This window comes from Durio zibethinus, chromosome 27 (genome assembly GCF_047325235.1).
Source record: "Durio zibethinus cultivar Kanyao isolate XHJ-2024 chromosome 27, ASM4732523v1, whole genome shotgun sequence".
Classification (NCBI taxonomy): Eukaryota; Viridiplantae; Streptophyta; class Magnoliopsida; order Malvales; family Malvaceae; genus Durio; species Durio zibethinus.
In genome coordinates, this window is record NC_143188.1 from 6,571,877 (window position 1) to 6,599,468 (window position 27,592).

Here is a 27,592-nt window from a genome sequence, read left to right on the forward strand (position 1 = left end):
TGAATCCCCGTCCAAGGAGGAATTGAGATTGATCAGGAACTCTTGATCAATCCCTATAAAAAGGAACCTCCTGGAACAGATACTGAACACAAAGAAAACAGTAAGCAAAAGCTACTGATTGAGAAAATATGGGCGTATAGAGAGCTAAGAAAAGATTTAGGAGTGTTCTAGGAGTGAGAAGAAATTTTTTGAAGCTTTTTTGGCGATTTTTTTTTTTGGGAATTTCTGGAAATTCCAGATTCCGGTGAATTTTCTGACGAAGTTTAAATTTTTCGATGAAAATTCCGACCAACCTTGAAGTTTTCGACGACCTGCCCAGTTTTTGGCAAAGAATCCCAGAAACCGATGATCATCCGACCAACTTCCGTTGAACTTTCGGTGAACTTTTCCAGATTTCGATGACATTTTCCAGAATCCGACAAAAATTCACCAGAGTTCTTCAGCCTTTTAGAGAGAAGGGAGAGGAAAAAAGAAAAAGAAAGAGAGAAAAGAAGAGCGTTCTGCCAAAAAACAGAGGGAAGTACCTTTTATACCCTCTCAAAACGACGTCGTTTTGGCCCTAAGTAACCTAGAGGATCCGCGCGTTTTACCGAGATCCGACCCGACCCAAGCGTAAACCCGCTTCCTGACCCGCGCGTGTCTGCCCTTTCCAAGCCGAGTCGAGCCGAGCCGAGCTCCAAAGCCGCTTCTCCGAGCCATTTTCTTTTCCTTGAGTCGAGCCGAGCCAAACCGCAATCCGAGCCTCTCCAGGTGTTTTTTTTTTAATATTTTTTATTTTCATTTATTTTTTTTATTTTTTTATTTATTAGATTAGGTTTATTTAATATTCTTTTTATCTTAATTTTATTTTTATTTTTGTTTTACTTTTCTTCATTTTTTTTATTTTGATTTATTTTTTTATTATTCTATTTTCTTTAAATGAAAATCAAAGTTTCCAAAAAATATTTTTAGGGAAGAGTTGAAAATATCAATTTTCTTTGAAAATCAAAATTTTCAAAAAAATATTTTTAGGAAAAAGTTGAAAGTATCAATTTTTCTTAAAAATAAATTTCAAAAAAAGGGTTTTTGAGGAAAAGTTGAAAGTATCAATTTTCCTTGAAAATCAAAATTTCCAAAAAAGAATATTTTTAGGGAAAAGTTAAAAGTATCAATTTTTGTTAAAAATAAATTTTCAAAAAAAGATTTTTGAGGAAAAGTTAAAAGTATCAATTTTCCTTGGAAATCAAAGTTTCAAAAAATTATTTTTGAGGAAAAGTTGAAAGTATCAATTTTACTTAGAAATAAATTTTCAAAAAGGGATTTTTGAGGAAAAGTTGAAAGTATCAATTTTCCTTGGAAATCAAAGTTTCAAAAAAAATATTTTTGAGGAAAAGTTGAAAGTATCAATTTTCCTTAAAAATAAATTTCCAAAAAAAATATTTTTAGGGAAAAGTTGAAAGTATCAATTTTTCTTAAAAATAAATTTCCAAAAAATATTTTTGGGAAAAAGTTGAAAGTATCAATTTTTCCTACACAAGAACAATCATTCTCTCTTTCCTTTCTATTTTGATTTTGATTTTGAGTTTTCTTTAACTAATCCGACGACGGAGCCTCTGCAAGTGAAACAGTAGTTTTTTTCTTGCATACTCTTGAGGTGAAGGAATTTTTTCAATTTTCTGCTAAAAGTATTAGAGTCAATTGAGAATAATTTCTAATAGTTAATTACTTGATAAAATTTTAAGACTTTTGGATAACATAAATTTTAGCTGGTACCATCTTTTGATAGGCATTGTGAGGGTGCTATAACTTTCCTCACACGTAACCGAACTCCCGAACCTTGTTCTGGTTAGTAGACCTGAACCTATTCTTTTAGGGACCCTTAGACTTAGGTGTTCCCTGAAAAGATAGATTCTTTAGGTGGCCAATCGCACCTAGATAAAAAAGATTGGTGGCGACTCCCTTAAGTCAATGTCTAGCGATAGATCTCCGGATCTAGACGTTATGACAGTGGCATTAGAAGCCTCTAAAGACATTAAGACCTATGAGAAATATCCCGATGAGAAGAATGTTGAGATAAATTATGAAGAAGATAAAAAAAAGTACATCGAAGGGTCTATTGAGGAAGGGTAAATGCTACTGCAAGTAGAAAGAGCATTACTAGGGAGCATTTAGCTTGAACTTGAAGACATAGTTCAAGGTGAAATAGTTCAAAATGATCAAGAATAGGCTATTTAAGAAAAAGATCCATAAGAAGAAGAGAAAGTTCAACCAAGGCCAAGGATGATTACTAGACTGTATAGGCAATGTTTTAACATAGTACATCCTTCCCCAAGGCCTATTCTAAAGGTGCTGCTTAAGGAACTAAAGGAAGCCACATTCTAGGAAGATTGTAGCCCTAAACTTCAACAACTCGTACCTAAAAAGCACTAAAGTCCAGGGAGTTTTATTATACCTTACAAAATTAAAAATTGAAAATCTTTTTATGCTCTTATGATCTTGGTTCTAGTTTAAATTAATGCCTATAAATATTTTTGTGCAGCTAGGTTGTGGAGAGCTGAAGCTTGCCTAATCCAGCATTAAACTTGTTGATCTATATGCTAATTTACCATAAAAAATGTTGAAATGTGTACTAGTCAAAGTGAGTAAATATGCTTTCCTTATGGATTTTACTATCTTAGATATGGAGAATGATAATGACTCTATTACTATTAGGAAAACATTTCCTATCTACTACTAAGGCCCTAATAGATGTTTATGATGCTACCCTTACCTTTAGACTTAAAAACAAAAAGTCGCATTTTGTATATAAAGGGTAAGGTATGCTTAGAGATGGAAAAGATATTACTGCAATCAAGGTGAAAGAAACCTTTAAAAAGTCTAACCTAATAGATACACCTTTTAACCCTTTGAACATTTAACAACCCTTAGCTCTAGCCATGTCAACCTTATAAGGAATTCAAACTCTGTGTATGTGATCCCTACTACAAGAACTAGTACACCTCTTAAGGTAAGTCTATTTATGTCATTCCATAAAGAAAGAGGTAACAAGGTAAACTCTCTCCAAAGTCGTAAAATGATTTTTATAGATTTGAAGATGGTCAAGTTCGACCAAAACTAGTGTTGTTTAAGAGGCAACTCAAATTCTATTTTAATGGTTATGATTATTGTTTTCCTAATTTTTCTTTTACTATGATAAGTATATTTTAATGTTTTTATTGGAGTTTTTTTGTTTTGTTTTTTTTTTTTTTTTTTTTTTAAGAATGAAGAGAAATAATGAATATGCCTCATGCACTTAAGATTCGATTTTAAGAAGATGATACTTGATTTATGTACTTGCAGGCTATACAAATAGCAGCAATCAAGTTTTTGGCATCATTGCCCGGGATTATAAAGGTGTTCGTAATATTAATAAAGAATTTTTAAACTCTTATAATCTAAACCTTTTCTTTTATTTATTTACTTTTTTTTTATCTTTCTTTGTTTGCATGAGTAGATTTTAAAATGTTGACTTTACTCATATTGATCAAGAAATTGAAAGAACCTTTCGAAGAAAAAAAAAAAAGCAATCAACACCAGTTGCACCATTTCCAATGGCTAATGCAAACAATGAAGGCAAAGAACATTAAGGAACTATGCAGTTCCCAATACATATGGTTTTCAACCATCTATTAGAAGGCCAGCTATCCAAGCCAACAACTTTCAAGCCTTTAATCGTATAAATGGTCCAAACTTTTGTGCAGTTTGAAAGGTTACCAAGCAATGATACAAATTTCTGCATTTTTAACTTTCTTGAATTATGTGACACTTTTCACTATAATAGTGTCTTTTCACTTTTCACAAGGAAACGCCTAATGTGGTTTTGGCCAAGCCTTCTTTATAGTCAAGCTGAAACCTCTTTCACACACTGAAGCCACATTTTTTATTGATAAATCATGCCGTTTTTGTTTTTGAATTTGATTTTCAATGCTTAGAATGCTTCATAGGTGTTTAAATAAAATTTTAAAGTTAGTGTTCTTGTGTTGGATAAAATAAAAATGCAAGTTTTCATGAGTTTCTCAAGTGTTTGATGAAATTACAATATAATGCTCACCAACATGACCTAAGGTTTTGGTCTTGGCATTGCTTATTGCCTTGGTTGAACTCTTCTTTTCCTTCTTGGTCATCATTTGCTTAGTTTTAATATTTGTTAAGTGTTTGATAATTTGTTCATATCATTTCAATCAAATTAGTTTAATTTCATGCATCATAGTTAAGCAATCTTATGTAATTAGTTTGGTATCATGTTTAAATTGTCATGCATAGCTAAACCTTAAAACTTTAACCCTAACCCTAATCCTAAACTGAAAAGCCTTACCCAACCTTAAACCATAACCTAACCGTAACCTTAGACCTAAACTCTAAATCGAAACCATAAAACCTAACCCTAAACCTTAAACCAAACCTGAAACTTATTCAAAACTCCAAAACAAACCCTTTCCGAACCCTAAAATCCAACCTAAACTTAATTCAAACCACATTCCCATGCATTTGCCTTTTTTTTAGTAATTTGTTACATGCATTAGCATTCTAAATTTTCATTTATATGTCATCTTTAATTATATTCATGCATTTATATTTGGCATTTACATTTTGTTGCATTCACATGAATTTCTAAATGATGGTTCCAAAAAAGAAATGTTTTAGAAATAAAATAAGATAATATTCCAAATAAAGATAATTCTTGAGATCTTGCATAGATATAGAATGAATTCTCAACAATATCTTTATGAAGATCATTATCTTTGTTTTTGATAGATCATCATGGAATTCCCAAAGTAAATAATTTTTTCAAAATTTTGCCTAAATATATAGGAGTTTAAACAATGTTTAGATACCAAAGGTTTCCATTTTAATCTAAAATAAAATAGCTTGTATTTTCAAGGAATTAAAAAATGAGATTTTGTGAAAATAAATGAAATTCAAGGAATTAATTAAAATATTAAAGTTAAGATCATTTTTCTCAAAAACCAAAGATAACATATAATTAATTGGTATAGGTTTTAAAATAAATGCTGTAAGAGTGCTAATCTTTTCTCTCGTGTAATTGAACTCCGAAACTCATCTTTGATTTTAAAGATCAAATTTGTCTTTTTGATAAACTTTAAACCAGTTTTAGGGGTTTTTAAAAAGATAAATTTTTTAGGTAGTCAATTATACTTACAAAAAAAAAAAATAGTGGTGACTCCCTGTTTTGATTTTTAAAATTTCATTTAAAAGGTCGGGTTGCCAGACCTGGACATTATGACAATGGCTGCTTTTCTTAATTGGATGTTTTGCGTATCTTCCTTTAATACAATCGATACAATTACTAAGATTATAATATCTTGAATTAGGAAGGATTTCTTCCTTTATCAATCTTTATATTCTTTCTTTGGATATGTGACCCAAAAGTTTGTCACAATAAGCTAAACTTTCATCCACTAAACCACATTTAGTACTAACATTATGATGCAAGATTTAAAAGGTTTCAATAAAAAAATTATCAAACTTTAATTTGTATAAATTATTAAAAAAAAAACAATAAAACCAATAAAATGATCATGTTTAAAGAAATAAAAAAAGTATGAATAAAACAAAATAGGGGGAGGAAATTATAAGGAAAAATTTATACAAAACTAGATATGAGTCATCCACCCCCTCTTTTTTGCATTTCATTAATTGAATTTTGTTTGATTAAGACTAAGCTCCATTAAAACCATGGCTTTCTTTAAAATATCATGAATAGTTCTGTGGGTTAAGCTTCTTTTTCAAGGAAATAGAGAATAGCAAGAACATTCAAATAGGTTTGATTATTTATCGGATCATAAAAATTAACTTTTTGAAGATCTCTTCCCTCTCTTCGAGATCGAACATCAATTGCAACGATTCGATAAACGGCTCATTGGGATAAATGTAGTTAAATAATACCCCGTAGAAACATATATGAAGTTTTCTCCTCATACGACTAAAAAAAAAGATTAAAAGTTATGTCTATGTATGGAATTATAATGTATGTAATTAGAATATCAAAAAGATCCAAAAATTCAGCAAATCAATTAGACATTTAAACTCGTCTTTCTTTTAAAAAATAAAAAATCAAAGAAAAAAGCATTCGTACTCTCATAACTCAAGTCAAATAACTCTCAAAATGCTAAAAAAAAAATAAAATAACATATTTGTCAATTATATATAATCCAATTAGACATGTTTGCTATTGGATATGAAAAAAAAATGTAATAAATTATATTAATCAACTACAAATCATGCCATGATTATAAAATTAATCAATCTACCTTTGAACGATTCTTAAATATTTTATAATCAATAAATTTCAATTTACTCATATATATATACACACACACACAACCATGTCATCTCATTTATAACATCACATAATCATGAGTAATTGAATTTTATTTACTTTGACATATATGAAAACTTTTTAAGTAGGCCAACTCAGTGACTAACAAATTATATATACTATAGATATCAAAATAAATAATAATTACAACAACATTAATAGATATAATGATAACCGAAAATGTATACATATACGGAAAGTGTTAATATTGTGAGTAAATAAAATATCCAAAACTATCATATAAATTTCATATAATTATTGTATCCCACATAAATAGTGTAACACAATATATAAATGAATCTTTCTTTCGTAAGCTATAGCCTTTTTTAAACAATCCAAACACCCCTCAAACTCACATCTCTTTAAGCAAAATTAAATGTTGAAATTACATTTTCGATAAGCAAGATCAATCGAGAGCCATGCTTTGTAAGAGAATTTCGTCAAAAGCTATTGTTTAAATTATTGCAAAGGATGCACACTCATAAGATAAATCTTTCATCCATCAAATCTGACTCCCTTCGTTTAAAATAAACACAATATCACAGCATTTGAAGGAAAAATAAACTTATATTATAAAAAACATTAATTGTTTCTCTTTGCTTATAGTTTTTCGTATTTTTGTTTCTACAACGAATTTTTTTTTTTGTTTATAAATTAAGTGACGAGATGGAGATAGTGAGATTCGAACTCCTACTTATATATCTTTTTAAGCCTTTTTAGCCACTAGACAATAAAACCGAAGACTCCTCCAAGAATCTTTGATGAGCAATTGATTATGGTAACCGTCATTGATTAGAGACATACCAATTCTTCAAAACCATCAGGCCAACTCCACCTGTATGCCTTCCAGTTTCAGTAATACACTACGCTAACTATTTGCAACTTGTCGGACTTGAATTTTACTACATATTTCTATATCTTTTATTGAGATTTTAAATCTTCAATTCATGATTTTGATTTCAATAAAATTTATTAATTGGGGAAAGAAGACATTACCATCGAATAAAATTTGTTTTTATTACCAAAATAATAACTTCTAGATTTTTGTTGGAGGCACAATTAAAACTTTTCATAAATTTATGGAAGATACATAATACTAGCAAAGCTATTTCCATGATAAATCAGTCTCTGCCTAGATTGTTCAGGACCATCCATCAGTCACTGCTGCTCGAGCAGGAAATTTATATCAAAACCATCCATTTCCTCTTCCACTGGAATAATTATGCCCTCTAGAATCTGATGATGAAGTTGGGACGACATAGCTTGATCTCTTCTTCTTATGAGTATTCCATGTAATTATTCGCTCGTTCCATGAACTTCCTCCAACACCATGATCTTCAGATTTTCTCACATCTTGATACTTAAGTTTCTCAATCATTTCACCTTCGTACTTGAGTATCTTTGGAGCTGAACCATAGGTATCTTCACTTGTTCCCTCGCTTGCTGCTGGCACATTCTCATTCCTAAATTCAATACTAGCCGATTCATTGACCTCAAAAGGAAGATGATATTTTCTCTTTCTTTTACTTGATAACTCTTTTGCCATGTCTTCTGCATTTTCCACAGCCCTCATAAACTGTAAGTCACTCAATGTATCCGGATAATAGTTCCCGCCCTTTCTTTTTCGCTTCCCTAATTCAACATTGTTGTTGTTTTCTAAACCTTTGGCCTTCCCTTCATCATTATTAAGTACATATACCCACTCAGGTACCTCGTGATCTACCATGAGACGAGACTTGTAGTTCTCCTTTAGTCTTCTTTCCTCGTCCATTTTCTCAAATATCCGGAACTCCTCATCTGAACGAGCTGCAAGTCGGTTGATTTCTCTTTCACTTGGCACGTCTGTTCCAAGTGAGCTTGTTCCTCTACGCATGATTTCTTCAAGCATTTCTTTTCTGTCCCGAGCTGCATATGTGAAGATGATAACATTAGCATGGTATTGAATTTACTCAAACAAGAATACAGTCAAAAGTTGAACTAAAAGTGTAGTGTTGTTGTCAGCTGAGATGAAAAGAACAATTTCTTGGACAGGAAGAAGCTCCGGCCAGCTCAAATGGACTCTTATGCTTCATGTATATCACACAGAGAATGAAAAACATATTTAACAAATAAAAGAATAGGAAAAATAATTGTTAGAATAGCACTTACTGTTCTCTTATCAATACTATGGCAAAAATGTACACATCCAACAACACATTTTCAGTTTCAGGAAAGAGAAAAAGTAACGAAGCCCATGCACTAAATCATAAAAGTTAAGACATGATTGAGGGAGAAAAGATTGTAATTGTTAGTGGTATAGATGTTAAGGGCCAACAGCAGAGAGAGAGAGAGCATTGCTTCTCTAGTATTCAAAGAAGTAAGATCTGATGGTAAGAAATCGACAATATGGTGAAACATAATTAAATTGTATCAAATGTCATTTAAACTTTCCCTCTCCTTAAAAGAAAAAGAAAAGGTTAGGGTAGAATTTGATTGACTTTCTCCTCATTTTACTGTCCCATAAATTATAATCTTTGAGTAACTAACTGCATCTCATACCTATATACATAACCATAGACACAAAACCATGCATACCAAGACCATACACACACACACACATACAGATATAGATATATATATATATATATATATATATATATATTACTCTGCGCATCCTGCAACTGCTGATTACCATATAATATGAGAGAACTGAGGAAATATTCCTTATTCCATCTCATGCCATACTTATTTTTATGTTGCATCCAGTAGACACATAATAATTAATTCAAGCACAACAAACCTGTGGAAGTTGTATTAAACAGTCCAGCCTGGATGACCTTGGCATCAATACCCATTTTCTGCTTTGCACGCCCCAAAATGACCTCTTCAATTGATCCAACACTAACCAGCACAAAAACCTTGACTTCCTTCCTCTGTCCTATACGATGGGCCCGATCCTCTGCCTGTTGGTCCATTTGGGGGTTCCAGTCACTATCAAAAATTATTACAGAGTCTGCAGTCTGCAAGTTCAGCCCAAGACCTCCAGCACGAGTGCTTAATAGAAACATAAAATAAGGAGAGTCTGGAGCATTGAACTTCTTCAGCAAAGCACCTCTTTCCTCAGTTTTTGTTGAGCCATCAAGTCTAAGATACATGAAATTATTGAGCCTCAGATATATTTCAAGAATGTTCATGAGATGAGTCATTTGGGAGAAAAGCAAGATTCGGTGACCAGTTCTGTGAAGTTTCGGGAGTAACCGATCAAGGAGCTCAAATTTCCCTGATGATCTAACAATCTCCTCTCTCTGCCACATATTGTGGTTAGGCACAAAAAGGTATGGATGGTTACAACACTTCCTCAATTGCATTGTCAAGTTTTGGAGACTCTTTGATTTCCCTGACCCTGCAAAAATTTAAACTTCTTATTAAACAACTGGCTGCAATTTCTGCTTTCCTATTCCACTAAGGTAATCCTATCACTGAGCGGGAAACCACATAATGCAGTTCAAATGAGATCAAATGTGAACAAGACCAAGATTAAAATCAACTAGTGTAAAATTGGATAAAATGAATATGGAAAATATTATAGAAGATAGGTATAACTCTGTTCACAGCATAAGCCATAAGGAGCATACTGCTACAACTCAGCTCCCATTGAGAAGGTACAACTGCACCAGGAATATCCCAGCCTAACCAATATGATTCAATGACAGCATGTGCAGTTTTTCAACAAATAGATTAAGCAAGAGACCATCAAGAATAGCCAACTGATCACATGAAAGTAGAATCTACAAACCATTGTCTAGCCCAACTCTGCCCTTTTCTGTTATTTGCTGATAGTATGCCTTCTGCCACGCTGACAGATCACATTTGAGTATAACCTGGGATTTTCCAGGAAGGTATTTCTCCACCTCATCCTTTTTCCTCCTTAAGATGAATGGCCTTATAACCTGAAAATCAAGGAATTTTATTAGACATTAAGAAGTCCATGGATAGATAAGACAATTTTGAAACCAGATGAAGACCTACATGATGCAGACGGCGAATAATCAAGAGTTGTTCTTCATCTGTAAGAGAAACATCACCGCGATCTGCAAAGGGGGCATTAAACCACTCCTCAAAATTCTGAACTGAATTGAAAATGTTTGGGAGTAGAAAGTTAAGGAGGGACCACAATTCTTGTAAACTATTTTGTATTGGGGTCCCTGTTAACAGAAGTCTACGCTGGATTTGATAGCTGCACACAGTGAAAATTCAATTAGAAAAGACTTTCCAATTTTCTTGCACAGACCTAATCTAAAATACAACATGACACCCTGCTTCTCCAGAAATAGCAAAAAAAACTCATAATGATACCTAACTAAGAAATAATATATCTTTTTCTTCAGAAAAAAAAAAAGAAAAAGGAAGAAATAATATTAGCTTATAATGCACCAAATGTAGTGAAATACTTTAGCCTTAAATATGTTGCAGAAGGGTAAAATTCTAGACTAAATTCATATTTGAAATTTATTTTAATGCAACCAGAAACCGATTGTTGTTTGGCTAAAGGGTCAAAAAAACCCCCAAACAAACATTCAATAATCATCCAAGCCCCTACCATTATATTGCAATCAATTAAGCCCTTAAACATATATTTTCACCAATTAAGCCCTTATTAGAAATAATTGGTTGTCAAAACCCATTTTTGTCTAATGAGGGCATAATTAGGGTGAAAATAGATGTTTAACGGTTCAATTAGGTGAAAATAGATATTAAAGGGTTCAACTGATCCGAAATAGATAATTCAAGACTTGATTGATTGCAATAAAAAATCAGGCACTTAAATGATTATCGAATTTTTGTTCGAGGACTTTTTTGACCCTTTGCCTTGTTGTTTTCAAAACAAACTATAAAGATGAAAGGTATTCAAAGTAGTAGTATCCGTCGAGTTGTATCTGGCATTGAATAGATTTTTTGGGCAACCCAAAGGGACACACTGCATTAAATAATTAATAGATTGTGCCACCCACTCCAATGCCCTGCCACCCCTTCCCCACCTCTGGTGGCCCACAAAAAATAAATAAATAAATAAAAGATATCCAAAATGTAAATTGAAATCACTGATCTTTCAAAGGAGGAAACAGATTGGTTGGTATTGTAGATTGAAAAGAGAAAATAAGACAAAAAAGGAGGAAGAAAATAGAACAATCATTATGAAAGATGTAAGCAATTCAGTGCTTCAATCCTTAATTTTGTCTCTTCTGTTATATTTCTGTATAGAGCACACTAGTTGCTACAAGTCGTATGCAATTTAAAAACCTGAAAGCTAGTAAGGTCTCTTCCTAATCAATTTTATTATGTGATAAACTAAACTAAACCTGATCTCTAAGAGGTGAAGCAAAATGTAGAAGAGAAGTCATTACGATCAAGAATACCTATGCCAACACACAATGGCAGGAAAAAAAGTCGATATGTATAACCTCCCAATAAAACATGATAGCAATCTGGCAGAAGGAATAAACATAAAGTTTATCATCATACCCTGAGACAAGGGTTCGCACAAGAGCACAGTCATGATTCTTTAATCGATGCCCTTCATCGACAATCATGTAGTACCAGTGTATCTTCTTCAAGAATGCTTTATCTCTCATAATAAGATCATAGTGTGTGATCAACACATTAAATTTTCCATCTCTAGATATTTCTTCCCTCATAGCCTTCCTCTCATCCAAGCGTCCATCATAAAGGACTGCATATATGCTAGAACAAGAAGAAAATGCACAAGAAATTTCAAATTATAGATTTCAAGTGCAAAAGCAAATGCATCCATGTGTGGATGTACACATGCATGAGAGAGAAAAAGAGAGCTGTTTTCAGGGACTAATTTGTGTACCTAGGAGCCCATGTGGAGAATTCATTGATCCAATTTGGTAGTACAGCTTTTGGAGCCACTATCAAGTGGGGCCCAGTAACACCTTTGTTCTCCATGAGATATGCAATTAATGAAATAGTCTGTATTGTTTTTCCCAACCCCATCTCATCAGCTAAAATTCCATTGAGGTTGTTATTGAACAAAGAAAGCATCCACTGAAGCCCTTCTAACTGGTACGTTCTTAACTCTCCACCTTGAAGCATGGATGGTTGCTCTGTTACCTGTTTACAGAACATAAATTAGTAGCGTCTTCCCAAAAAATTAAACCGAGATTAAAACATCACTAATATTGCAAACGTGGATGGTTTACAATGCAAATAGAATATGCTTACAAAGAGACTATATGAAAGCAATTATGTGGATAAACCAGGAAGTAACATTGACTATTGGTAGAGGATTGACAATTAACAGGCATCCACCTGAACCTTTATGTTATATTATTGAATATAGTATACTCCCATACAATTAATTAGCCATAAATTATGATGACTAAAGAACCCAAGAATTATCTACATATGTTAAATAAGATGGAATCCCTGACTAAGAGATTGCAAAAATGCATGAACATATTGAAAGTGGCCAAAGGAAATCATCTTCCAATAGTTAAAAGAAAGCAAACTAAAAATTTTAAGCTGCTTTTATCTCCATGAATTTGCAGCTATAAGACATAAATATTATTCCAACTTTTCACAGTGCAGAATTCTGTGATAATCAAATCCCAATGATCATTTGGCCAAAAAAATCCCAATGGTCCAGGATGAAACATTAAAAATGAAAATAGAGTAGTAAACAAAGAAACAGATAATATTGTTTATAATCTTACCTTCTCCTGAATCAAGTGAATAGCCGAGTTGTACTGCCGCTGACCTTCAAGTAGATCACTCGATTCATCATTCTGATCAGAATCAGTGGCATCTATATCTTCTTCGGGAAGCGAATCTCGAGGAGTTCCATCCTTCAGAGCATCCAACTCAGGTGAATCAGAATCTAAATCTTGCAAATCTTCAATGCCATCTGAATGTTTAGCATCTTTCTGCCGTTGAACAGCTGCTCCCAAATTAACAAGGAGCTTATTTGTTTCTGCAAGTAGCATAGTTAATCGTTCATTCTTGCTCTCCTTTACTAATCTCATATATGTTTCTTGATCATCAGCCTTCAGGGCCTGGAACCTCAATTTCTCTGCTCTAGTAGCACGTTGTCTTTGCCTTCCATGCCATGCCTGTTAAAATGCCAAACTGATAAGGCTCTTTATAATTTATACCACATGTTATGATAACTATGGCTACTTGTAATTGATGGTAAATCCAATAAAAGAACTATAAATCATTGTTTAGAATTACAAAAGATGATTAACTGGGTAACTTGTTTCTTGGAAGTTTTCCTTCCCTATCAGATAAGTGCTTGTCCTTCTGCCAAAATCTACTCAATACCTAAATACTGTAACCATAGTGTGGTTTCAACTAAAAGCACAGCAAACATATACATATTCAAATTGCAAGAGTACCAAAATGTTTTCCTATTTGGGTCAGACTGGAAGTATGTTTCCATGACACATGAAGAAACCACAAGGTAACATTAACTGAGGATGTTTCAATATTCAAGAAGCATCTAGACACTCAAAATGCTTGAATAAAACTGGAATTCCCATACTAACTGTAGAAGTGTTCAGATTTTCATTTGTTTTACCTGAGAATGATGTTAGATTGAAGACATGCAGTAAACCATTCACAAAAGAGAGATGGGTAAGGGAGACTCTGCATATAATAAGATATGACAATGCAATGACAATAGTTACAGAAAAGTAATTGAAACAAAATTTTGTTGAAGTACTTGCAATATCATAATTATACTAATTACAGTATGACTTAATTAGAATGCAAGTGAGTGTTCGTACAAAGAGTTTAATTCATGTTTTAGATGGATATCAAAAGGATAGATGGCGCTCCATTCGGTGCTTCAGCTCACAATTCTTTGTCAAAGGCTTAAATCAGAGCTGAAGTTTTATCTATTACCTGTCTAACATCTATATGCACCCTGTAAATGGCTCTAATTAGTTTGATCAATATTTGGCTCAAGATAAACATTTTCAACAAAATTCCCCATGTATGCTACTGATTCAACTAAGTATAGCACAACTTAGCATCCCTCTATCTCTACCAGATGAATAATAAAACACTAAAAAAGTATAACACACAGAGAAAGCATTATACCTGAACACTGTCATTCCTTTGTTTTCGACGCTTTAAAGTAGCTTGAATTTGAAATTGAAAGTCACGGAATGCATTAACTATTTCTGAAAAAAACTTCCTCTTTCTATTCTCCAAATGGTTCCTTTCCTCATCTCTCAATCGTGATAACCTCTGCACACAAAAAAAAAAAAAAAAGAAAAGCTTCATCAGCAGTGTATAAGAAATTTCATTCTCCTTTTGACACATTAATATGTTTTTTTTTTTTTTCTTTTTGATAGAGCATATAATGATTTTGTATTCTACAAGAGTTATCTATCATCTCTGCTTCCCCTAATATAAAGGTTGGAATAACTCATAGAAGGGCTTTCTGTGATTCAACCATACCAAAAATCGACCCAGTGAACACTCTTAGCATTTGTATCCTTTCTCATTTCCTATAGAAAAACTGTGCACGTGTTAATTGCTATGTAATTTACATAGCCTGTCTCATGCCCAAGTTAAAGAGGAACTTTTGACAGTTGAAGTAGAGTTTTACTAACATCCTATAAACATAAGATCTCTAAGGAAAAGGGTTTGGTAGGTAAAATATTAAATGGAAACCATTGATTTCTGTTATCAAGAAAGACTAAATTAAAATGACTAATAGATAAAGCAAATAACCTCATAATCCCGTTGCTTTCGCACTTGATCATCAGTTTCCATAGTGAATGGAACAAAAATGCCATATGAAGGAAAAGGCAATCGAGTCATCCCCCAATCAAACAATTGCTTGTCAGGATATGCACAGTTGACATGGAGCCAATACTCAGAACTTAGATAAGAACGTGTATTGCTTTGCAACTCTGCTAGCTGCCAGGAAAAAGGTTCTTGGTGACAAGGACATAACCCATGTCATCCACCAATACCAAGATAAAGCAGGAGATAGAAACTTATTCATCATCATCAATCTAAGAATTTCAGCTGCATGGCAAGAAGAAGTATATTGCTCTTGCACATTACATAGGCTGCATTTGGTCATACTTTACAGGACTTTGAAGTTTTAACAGAAAAGTAACGCCAGAAAGCAAGTTTGTAAAAGCAAATTGATTCCATATCCAAAAAGTCTATAGGGGGATAAATAACTTCATGGCAGTGCAATCAACAGCAGCTCAACCAGTAGAACAGATGATTGTGTTTTCTGTTTTACTATGGAGTTCACATAGCACTTGAGAAATATGGGTGTATGTGTGTATCAGCAACTTTAGCACATTAGTTTACCTTTAATCCATAGAATTCAAGTAAGCACTTTGTCTGCAGGTCCTCTCCTCTGCTTGAAGGCAAATCTGATTCAAAACATAAATGCATAAGTAATCCTTCTAAAACGGTTGTCTAAACTACAACTTGAATTGAATGTTGCTACACTTAAAACTCACAGATGTCACTAATAGTAATAGAAAGTTAGATGCCCCCATCCAAACACTGAAGATTTTTAATCAATGAATGATGACTATGTGCAAATAACTATGAAATAATTGTAAAGATAAAATAATAACCTTCAAGTTCATTCAACCGATGATGAATGTGACTCTGGAAACGGTTTTCCATTGATTCTGCCAATTCAAAACGAGACATGCATTTTGATCGTTGTTTTGGTAGAGCATCATCAAGGTCATGCAATAAATCATCCTCCTTGGAATTAGAATAATCATCCTGCCAGATAAATTTTAAATCAACCTTCTAAGAAACAAGAAGTGAAAAATTATTATATGGTGGTGCTACAATCTAGAAGTACTGCAATAATTTTAATTCCAAATGCTCACTGCAATGAGAGCCCAACTTTTGACACATAAATTTTATTGTAAAAAGGGCAGCACTGCCTGTCTAAAACACCTAAAAATTATCTATAAAAATCAAGTTCAGTCAGTTCGGGAAAAAAAAAGAGGATGGCGCGGGGTTGTTGGTTTACAAAACTGAAATACAAGTTCAAAAATGAAGATCAAGTAAAACATAAGAGCCAAAAATACAGAAACAGAATCACCCAACTCCTTTCCTAGAAAACTTGAAAAATTTCAACAGCAAAATAGAAGAGAAGAATAGGGTATTTATTACTCCCTATACCAAACCCAAATCCAAAAGTTATAACAGAATCCAATTCAAAACCTAAACTCATTATATCTCCTTAAAAAACACAAAATAATATTGACTTAGAAAGGTGAAACAAAGATGCCATTTCAAGATTAAAAGAAAGTGCCATAAATTCACAGCAATTCCTCACACAACAGAATCAAACTAATAGGAGAGTATATAAGAAAATTAAAAGAAAAAGCAAAACAAATCTAAACAAAACAGACCAAACCAACAAAAGGCTATCTAAGAAACAACAAAAAAAGAAAAAAAAAAATCACAGAAAAAGGCACAAATTTCACAGAAAAACTCAAAATTCATAATAATTTCTCACAAACCAAACAAAACCAAAAAAAGGCTATCTTAAAAACACCATAAAAGAACACAAATTCACGCAAAAAAAAAAATTCAGACAATTCCACACAAAACAAACTAAAAAACCATCAAATTCACAATAAATGCCAAGGCAATAAAAAAAAAAGGCTAAAAATCAAAAGGTAACTTCCAAAAATACTCACCGAACCCATGTGGGCAACTCCAGCCACATCAGATCCTGCCTCAACCTGGGTCCCATCATCAATGGCCTCTGGAAGCACATCTTGTTCATCATAACAAATAGCGGAAACGACTTCGAATAAGTCAGGAGGGAGAGGAAGGTTTCTAGAGACAAAGTTAAGGGCACAGATCAAAGACTTTGCCTTCTGTAAATTGTCTAAACAAGTTTCCTCCTGCTGCTGTTGGTACTCTAGCTGAGCCACCATGGCGGGAATTGATTTTTTCACAACGGTTAATTCTTTTTTTTTTCCTTTTATAGTTTAAAAACGAGGCCCTGTTTTTTTTTTAAGGCGAAAAAAAAAAAAATCTGTTCGCGCTGTGAAGTGCATAGTAAAGGGAAAGAAAACACTCTCTTTTTATTTTCTTTTATTTCTCTTTGGTGAGAACCCTCTTATCTTGTTGGTTTTTCTCGTTTGTTTGCGGTGGGAAGAATCACGGTGCCTGCGCCAGTTTCCTTTCGCACACCAAACACGGCTCTATCCTTTGTGTAATGACAAAGCTACCCTTTATATGTAATTTGTTGCCTTTGCAAATCCATCGTTAGGTCGGTTCATTTCACTTTTAAGTATTAACTTTTTTTTGTCAAAGACTATTTTACAATTAATCATATACAAACTCATTACGTATGTGAAATAAATAATAAGTAAATATTTTAAAATAAAAAATAAAAAGTTTAATCAATTTTACATATAAAAGTAATTAAAATAATAGCATGTATAATGTTATAAAGAATAGAGAGATTATTTAATAAGACATATTTATAACTATTTAAAAAAACTCAGTTACCAACATAAAATTATTGATATATTTTTATTTTATAAATTAATTATATAATTTTTCAATTAGCGCCCCAACTGATCTAGTCAAAGCTTTTATATTAAGGTTTTATAATTTTTTTTATAAATATAGATAAACATATATTTGGCCTCCAATTTTAAGCAAATTTTGGTAAAAAATAAAAAATGGAAATATATACATTGTTTAAAATTTTGATTTTGAAGTGTGAAAAATATTTTTTTAGAAGTAATTATACTTTTAGAATACAATAAAATCTCAAAACCCTTTAAGCAAAATTAGTGAAATTAGTTATACTGAAATATTTATTTATAATAAATGAACAGATATAAATTTCTATTCAAATGACATAAATTTTTATTTAAATGGTTATAACAATTTGTATAATCATGACTTATATGAACAATCATCTATTTATATTTAAATAATTATAACCATGTTATTATATAATAATTATTTCTATTCAAACATAATTATTAAGAATATGAATCAAATTAATAAAAAAATTAAGTCTATTTACCAATAATTAAGTCTTCATATCCAAAATAGAATGCACCACATTCTAAATTATCAACAATCCCCCACTAGTTTGAAATATTGGTGCTCAATTTTTAATTTTTTACACAAATATATATTATGAATACAAGAAAGTCTCTTTTAATTTAAATTTTCGATTAGCATATATACCTTATAATTCTAACGAAGTTGTTGGTGTATAGATTAAACCTCAACTCCTAGCATTAGAATTAAAGATATAACACATAATATTTACTTATTTTTTTGTCAAAGATTTATAACTGCTTTAACATTATTATGATCATGTACTTATCATATTCATAAACATTTATAAGAAAGATCACAATTTTTATTATTGAAGCGGCACCACTTCTATGTTCATTATATAGGTAGAGTTTCCATAATGTCTCCATTGTTTTAGACATTTAACTAATAAACTCCATTAAGAGTATAAAAACTTATCTTCCTTATGCTATGGACCACACTAGTTTCTAAAATTTGAATGGATTTTACTAGTGTTTAATAGACACATAACAATAATTTATTTTTACCCATTAAACTTTGTAATTAGAGGTTACTAATTCAAAGTTGGGTTCCCATTATTGGTGTCAATAGTAAGGGTTTAAACCCATTATACTTATAGTACTAGTAACCAAATATCTTTGAATTCAATTTTTTTTATGATAATTATGCCTATTTGAGATTGAATCTCTAATATATAATAGGCTAATATGTCCAAAATTTTTATTTTGCATATCATTTATATGCTCTAAACATTATTGCCTCATTTTTATCATTTTAAGAAATAGTTGGTTTAGTTGTGGCCTTAACTCTGTACTCATAAATTTCAACCATTCTATTTTCATACTTTTATACATCTTTAATACAATTATACTTCTTATAAAACTGGATAAACTCAATAAATAAAGCAAGCCATTTTAGTCCTTTTAAGATATTTAAGGACATTTTATGATTTACTTTTATAAGTTGTACTAAACTTATTAGCTTGTATAATTTGTTTATAAAATTAGACTAAAATCTTAAAACATTGTGGTGGTAATTTTTATTTCTTTTGATTCTTATCACTCCCACCATGTACAAATACGCATTCTTTCATTAAAGAATGTCGCATTTAATTATCAAGATATCATATATACTTAATCAAGTTGTCATTTCATTTATCTTTTCACTATTTGTGACTTTTTTTTTTTTTTTTAAGTAGAAGGCCTCCAAATCCATCCTTATTAAAGAATAACTAGTAAAGATTCTATATCTTGATATTTGTTTACTCATAAAAGTTCCAAAACTTTTATTTAAACTCAATACAAGAGTATACATTAATAAGAATGAAATCAAATATAATCATTTTAAAATTATTATCTTTTTAGTAAACTCGTACTTTCTATAATCTCTTTTTAAGACTTTCATGCCAATTCTCGAAAACTTATGAATCTATTTCATCATGGACACTATTAACCTTTTTATTACCATGAGCAAAACCATGTCCATCACCCAAATAGGTCAAATAGCATTCATCTTGCTATAATTTTTTTTTTAAATTCACAAAATCTTTGAATCACTTATGACTTCCAAAGTAAATATAATTTTATACGCTCACTATATCTCAAAACTTTTAATAAAATCATGAGATGCAGATCATTTATAAAAGTCATGATTATTATCAAATAAAATTAAACATGTATCACTTTTATACAAAGACCATTGAGAAAAACTATTTGTGTAATATATACAAATAAATAATTTTCAAACTTACCAAGAGTGTGGTTCATGTAAGAGTCATAACACCTCATCCATGGATAACTCATTTAGTGGTCAATTTCAAGGCCTAGGGGTTTTTGAAAGCCAACATCATTATCAAGTCCAAACATTAATGGTGCAAATATCAATTTATACCGGCACTCTTGGCATGAAATTATAGAAACTCATGTACCATAGATACTTGAGCACTTTATTTTTCAATGTTTTGCACATAGATGCCATATATGCTAACAATAAGATAATTTGAGTATCCTTGCAAATAATCATCCATTTTCATTTTCTTAATATATGACTAACATGCATATGTTTTCCATGTCCAATTCTAGGCTCATGAATGTTTCAATTCATTGCCATATACAAAAATTCACAAAACATGTATTCAAGCCATGATGTGATAACCCATGGAACTATATAAAATGAATCATTGAGTGATCTTTGTTGATTTATTCAAATTGTTTTGAAAGACTTTAAAAACTCAATATCCACTTTTAGTAGATATAAATATAATATGAAAATGGATACATTCATTTATATTCTTGACATTGCAAGATTTACATGGCACCGCAATTCAACATGACCCTTTTATATGCATTTCTATCATAATTCAAAAGTATCTCACTTAGAGATCTCTCACAATTGCTATATGCATGGTGGATATATTCAATATAAAGTGCATTTCACCTTGGATATATACATACCCATAATCATTATATTAATAATGCATACACCTATTTTCCAAACTATAAAATATATAATCATACTTAAAAATTAAAAAAAAAACTAATATGGGCAAAATATAAAAATAGCAAATATATTATCGTAACGGTTTTGGAGACTATTAGATTAATTTGAAAACAAAAAAAAGAATTTTCGCCAATCTTTTTTGGCTAGGTGTGATTGGCAACCTATTAAAACTTACCTTTTTAATAAAATATCAAAATTAATTAACATTTATTAAAAAGATAACTTTTAGGTTTGAGAAAAATAATTTAGGTTCGGGAGTCGATAACGCGTAGTTAAAGATTAACACTCCCATAGTGCTAAAAAAAAAGGTACCAATTAATTATGTGTTATCTTTTAATTTTGACAAAAAAGGTCCTAATTTTTGTATTTAAGATTAATTTGCTTTATTTTTTTATTTTAATAAAAAACATGTTTTTATTTTTAGTTATTTGCTTGAAAAATAAATAAGAACCTGGCATATTGAAAAATCCCTAAAAATATTCAAATACTTTAGTAATATTAAAAGGAACGTTCTCACTTAAGGATTTATATAGAATTACTACCCAGACTTCTCAAGAATCCCATCCTTAGTGGCTTGTGTTTATTTTTAAAAAAAATAAATGACATACATGTAATGCAAATAATGAAATGTTAACACATATTTTATTTTTCCTTTTTTTTAACTACTTATTAATTTCTTTCTTATATTATTTAGAAGAAAAGGAAAATTTTTATTATATTGAAGATTTTTTTATAAATACTCCAATACCCTAGTAGCATTTAAAAAAAATCTTCTCACTTAGAGATTTCTTAGGCATCACTACTCGAAATATTTTAGAATCTTATCATTAGAAATTTATTTTTTTAATTATTAATATTTTATGCTAAAAGTTTTACAGCAATATAACTATTCATAAACAAATTTATTTCATAAAACACATTTTTCATAAATATTTATATATATTTTTTTAAAAAATACAAATTAAATTAAAAAAATGAACATCTTTGTATTGAAAAGAGTTTCTAAATATTTGAACACTTTAGTAATTTTTAGAAGTTTTTTCTCACCTAGGGAATGTTTAGAAATCACTACTCGTACTTTCCAGAGTTCCATTATCGGAAGAATCTTTATTTCCTTTAAACATTCAATAATAAAAATTCTGACAAAAAAATATATAATTATCTATAATGTTTATATTTCATAAGCATTATTAATTATTTCAAGGCAACCTTATTTTATAAAAACATTATTAACATGGATGATGCAAAAACATTCAAACAAAAAGCCCAAAAAATGTATAGGAATTATACCCAAATTTTAGTGTTGAAGCCCAAAGTCTCAGGTCCACCAAGTTTAAACACTTGAAGCCTAACTATTACAAAAAATAAGGCCCAAAGTGATTGGCTATTGAAATGTGTTGGCTAATGGGTCGTGAATCACAGGTTTCGATCAACCAGTCAGGGTAGGTTGGATGGTACGGGTCAGGTTGACCCACCTTTTTTTTTAGGCTATAAAACCTTTTTTTTTCTTAAATCATTTTCATTTTCTTTGGTTTTTTCGTAAATCATTTTCATCTACTTTCTAAAAAATATTATTCTTTAAAAGAAAACAGTCATCATATTTAAATAACCATATCTCAATCTTGATAGTTTTACTTCCCTTACTATTGCTGATAAAGCTGTTTCTTTTTTTTTCTACTTTTTTTCTCCTTCCATTTCTTCTCATATTTTTCTTCGTCGAACTTCAAACCTTCAAAATTCCCTTTTTTTTGGCTTCTTTTTTTGGCATTGGCACTAAAGTTCTTCCTCTCAGAAAAGACTATGATTTTTTAATTTATTATTATTTTTTGTTGTGATAGGTTTTGGATTGGTCTTTTTTTTTTTTTTGGTTTTTTTTTTGGCAAAGATGGCATGAATGATGGGGGGTTGTTTTTGTGTGATAAGTGGAGGTTACTTGTAGCTTGTGAGTACCATGGGTGGTACATGTGTGCTAGTGACAACTTAGGGATAGTTTAATAAACTATAGTCATAAGCAAGATGGTTTGGTTTCAATGGCGGTTGAATAAGTAACGCGGAAGGCATTAGGCAGTGGGCAAGGGCAATGGATTTTCTAAAAGGCAAGGTTGTTTGGGGTTTTTTTGGGTGTCTTAACAATGGAGGAAACTATGGATGGTTTGAGTTTTTTTCATTTTTTTAGGTGTCTTAGTTGTGATTTTCAGCAAAGAAAAAGGAAAGAAATTTTTTTCATTTTTTTTTAGATTTGTAATTTTCTGATGGTTGAGTTGTAGGTGATAAAGTGTAGGCTTGGCTCACTAGTGGTAGTACAGAGGTGCTGGTACTCGTATGTAGGTGGGGTAGTGATGAGAAAGTGATCCCAATGATTCAAAGGTTAGATCTGTTGGGTTAGCACAGATAGAAACAGTTTCTTTAAAATTTTGAATGGTTAGTTTCAACCGTTAATAGTGTTATAGTGGTTAATTGCATGGTTTGGGAAGGTTGTAAATGGGGGTTGGTTAGTGAATGGTTTTTTTTTTTTTGTTCTTGATAGTTTTTGATCGGGGTGGGTTTTGGATGGTTTTGTGGAAGTTAGGACTTGAGATACTGGAAATAGTGGTGGTTGAATGATGTTGGGTTTTGGTTACCGAAAGTTTAGATTCTTACTTTTTTTTTCAAACTTTCTGTGTTAGTTATGGTGATTGAGGGGTATCTTGGCTAAGGTTAATGGTAGTGATGGATAGCTAGGCATGTGTTGGGTTGGTTTAAGTTGGTGAGGTAGTCTAATATGGCATTAGGTTTCAACTATGTGATGGTTTTAGGTCATATCTGCTTTGGGTTCAAAAATGGTGATGAAAGGCATGAATGGGTAGACATGGAGTGATTTTTCTAGAAATTGGGTGAAGAACTGTAAGAGCTAGTTGGGTGTTTTTTCCTTGTGAAATTTTGCCTTGTGTTTGCCTTTTTTTGATGCTGTGTATAGTTCTGGTAAAAATTCATAAATTTGGCTTGATGTGGCTACAGGTGTTGGAGATGGTATTGAGAATTTTGGCTTGTTAAGGTAGCAAGTTATCGGCCACTTATTCTTGTTTTTTTTTTCTCACATTTGATTTTGTTAATTTTTTTTAATTTTTAAAGAATTCAATAAATAAATAAAATAAGAACAATAACAAAAGTTAAACAATAAAAATAAAAATGAAATTGTGATTTAAATTTAATTTGGGCCTAAAATTAGAGTCTCGAGCCTAAATCGAAATTGAATCAAATTGGACTTTAATATTTAGGTTTTAAATTGGATTGGATTTTAATCCATGTAAAATGATTCAAAAACAACTAATTAGAGATAAGCTCGAAACAAGTTAATCCAATTACAATGCTCAAATTAGTCCAAATCAAATCATTCTAATAGAGCAAAAAAATCCCTTAAAAACTAAATTAACTTGGACAAAATTAGGTGTCTACAATATAGGATAAAGACATAGACAACAATTTTGTCTAGAATTAACATTTCAAGGTTTTTTAAAAGTTTTTTTTTGTTTGGTTTTGTTTTTTAGATTTTCTTAATTTTTTTTATTTTCTTGGATTTTTCGTTTCTTTTCTTTTCTTTCTTTGATTTTTGTTTTCTTTTTTCTTTTTTTTCATTTTTTTTGGAAAGAAAAAAAATTAAAAAATTAAAAGTTCGTTTGAGTAAAGGCTTAACAACTTATGAAGACAAAATAAGAGATCATCCTTGAAGGTTTTACAAATCTCAACACTAAAAGGGATTTAGCTCGAAAAGACTTATGAATCTTGCCTAAAGGACTTGAGATTATGTCCAGAGGTCTTAGAAATCTTAATGCTACAAAAGCTCCTCTAAATAAAGGTTTTGAAACTTTTAAAAAAATTTTGGAGAAGCTCTTATAAGTAAAGGCTTTGAAACTTTAAAATTTTTTTGGAAAAGCTCTTTTAAACAAAGGCCTTGAAACTTAAAAAATTTTAAAAATATTTTATCCAGAGGACTCATGAATCATTTGAATTTTTGCCTGAAGATCTTGAGAATTATACTTGGAGGTCTTACAAATCATTTTTTAAAATTTTGCTTGTAAAAAAGAAAAGTTTTAATTTTTAAGATTTTTTGAATTTCGGATATTACCATCGAAGAGAACTTAGATTTCACAACCAAGTAATTTTGAATAAAACTTGGCCACAACATTTTCCTTAATCGGTGCCAATTATATTGGGTTTAAAATTTAGGTGCCAGCTAACTTGGGCTTAAATCTCATCTAGGTGTCAATTAAACTGGGCTGAATCTTTTATGAGTGCCGACTAAATTGGGCTTAGATCTCTTCTGTGCCAGCTAAATTGGGCTTAGGTGCCATTTAATCTAGGCTTAAAGTGCTAGTCAATTTGGGCTTAGATCTCATCTATGCCAGCTAAACTAGGCTTAGGTGCCAGCTAATATGGACTTAAAGTGTCAGCTAATTCGGGCTTATATCTCATCCATGCTATCTAAACTAGGCTTAGTTGTCAGCTAATTAGAGTTTAAAGTGCCAGCTAATTTGAGCTTAAAGTGCTTTGGGTGTCAACTAAACTAGACTTAATTTTCTCTGGGCGCCAATTAGACTGTGCTTAAAATGCTAGCTAATATGGGCTTAGATCTTATCTATGCCAGCTAATCTAAGCTTAGGTGCCAACTAATTTGGGTTTAAAGTGCCAGCTAATCTAGGTTTAAAATGCTTTAGGTGCTAGCTAAATTAGGCTTAATTTTTTTTGGGTGCCAACTAAACTGAGCTTAAAGTGCTAGCTAATTTGGGCTTAAATCTCATATGTACCAGCTAAACTGGACTTAATCTTCTTTGGGTGCCAACTAAACTAGGCTTAGATCTTACCTTTTTTTTTTTCTAAATTTCTTTACATTCACTCTTTCTAAAAGAAACTCGACTTATTATCATATCTCATCTTTTCGTTCATTTCTTCAATAACCCATTTTCTTTTGCAAATCAAAGTATTATCTTTTTCTTATTTTTCTCTTTTATCCTATGCTATACTTTCTTGTCTATTTTCTCTCATTTTTTTTTTCTTTTCCTCTTTTATCTTTTCTTTTTATTTTTTTTCTCTTTTTTTTTCAAACTTTTTTTCTCATAGCCTCATAATTGACATTTATCTGGATCGAGGATGATCTAGTAACAGTATAATTGCAAGGCTGGTAGTCTACTGGTGGTGCTTGTGTAGTATGGTGGTTTTAAGCATAGGGATGTGTGAACCTAGGTGGGTGCAATAGTTCCTTAATAGCAACTTCTTTTCTTGCCCTAAATGTTTCAGTAATTCCCTTTCCTCTTGAAAACCCTGACAACCTTTTCAAATCCATTAATTGTCTTTTAATATCTTACCATATTTTCACAACTCTTCTTCTCATTTTTTCTTGAGCCTGTTCAATCATTTCTATTACAGTCCTACGATCTTCCATATTGTGAACAAAACTAGTCTTAAAAAATTTAGCAAGAAATCAAAACTATTGAACTTTTATCCTTTGAAAGAAACAAGATTAACCATACTTTTCATTATGATTAATGTGCTTGACATGATCAAGGATGCATGAGCGGTGCAAAACATTATTAAGATGCATGGATGCTTGGAAGATGAATACATACATACAATGCCTAAGTGACAACAATAATAATACCTATGTAAATGTGTATGCATTGGACATGACATGATTTTATGATTTTTAAAATTCCATGAATATCTCGCTGACAGACTATCTAATATAAATGTCTCTAATGTTTTATGTAAAAAATGATGCATGCAACAAATCAAAGAAAACACATAAAACTCAAGAAAATTACTAAAGGAAGACTTTTAAATGCAATGCGAAAAGGTACGTTAATGTTTTTGAACAAATTCTCACTTTTTCCTTTTTTTTTTCTTTTTATCATTTTTTCTTTTTTTTCATTGCTTTTTTTTTTTTGCACTTTTTACCAGATCATTTTTTTGCAAGGCCCACTAAATGGTTTGATCAGTTTTAAAACTTCTCTTTTTATTTTTTAAAAATCTGGGAACAAAATGAATACATAACAACTTGATTATAAATTGAAAAGAAAATTTGGGTTGAAACAAAAGGGGTAAAATCTCTCTTTTCTTTATTTTTTAGTTTTTTTCGGTTAATAAAAAAACCTTTTAATTTTTCTTTGTTGGAAAAAACTAATAAAATCTTTTTTTTAGAGAACATTTTTTGAAAATGCAAATTTTGGACAAGTACTAGACAATTCGAACTATATGTCAAAAAAAAAATTTATTAAAAGAATGTTCTTCTTTTATTTCACCTTTTTTCCTTTTTTTTTTTTCAAAATTTTAATTTTATTTGCACTATTTGTACACTTAAATAAAGATTGTACTCAGATGTTCCTCTCATGCCCTAATCTAGGTAATTTCATTTCATTTATCTTTACACTATTTGGTGGCTGTTTTTTTTTAAGTAGAAAGCCTGCAAATCCGTTCTTATTTAAGAATAACTAGTAAAAATTCTATATCTTGATATTTGTTTACTCATAAAAGTTCCAAAACTTTTATTTAAACTCAATACAAGAGTATACATCAATAAGAATGATATCAAATATAATCATTTGTAAAATTATTATTTTTTTAGTGAACTCATTCTTTATATAAGACCTTTTTAAGACTTTCATGCCAATTCTTGGAAATTTATGA

General features: G+C 31.0%; 1 protein-coding gene across 4 annotated transcripts; it reads right to left on the reverse strand.

Moving 5' to 3' along the window:
• Positions 1 to 7,356: 7,356 nt before the first annotated feature.
• On the reverse strand, positions 7,357 to 17,522 carry LOC111279175 (putative ATP-dependent DNA helicase CHR12). Of its 4 annotated transcripts, XM_022866071.2 has the most exons (12): positions 17,062 to 17,522; positions 15,973 to 16,129; positions 15,698 to 15,762; positions 15,101 to 15,289; positions 14,462 to 14,611; positions 13,075 to 13,470; positions 12,213 to 12,472; positions 11,861 to 12,079; positions 10,367 to 10,574; positions 10,134 to 10,287; positions 9,138 to 9,740; positions 7,357 to 8,263 (listed from the first exon to the last, which is right to left on the reverse strand). In XM_022866071.2, the coding sequence occupies exons 1-12, from the start codon at positions 17,302 to 17,304 to the stop codon at positions 7,545 to 7,547; spliced, it is 3,363 nt and encodes a 1,120-aa protein (XP_022721806.1). In that variant the 5' UTR covers positions 17,305 to 17,522; the 3' UTR covers positions 7,357 to 7,544. The 4 variants fall into 4 exon arrangements, with proteins under 4 accessions (XP_022721806.1, XP_022721808.1, XP_022721807.1 ...); XM_022866073.2 differs by lacking the exon at positions 11,861 to 12,079 and having other exon boundaries at positions 17,062 to 17,502; XM_022866072.2 differs by lacking the exon at positions 15,101 to 15,289 and having other exon boundaries at positions 17,062 to 17,476.
• Positions 17,523 to 27,592: the final 10,070 nt, after the last annotated feature.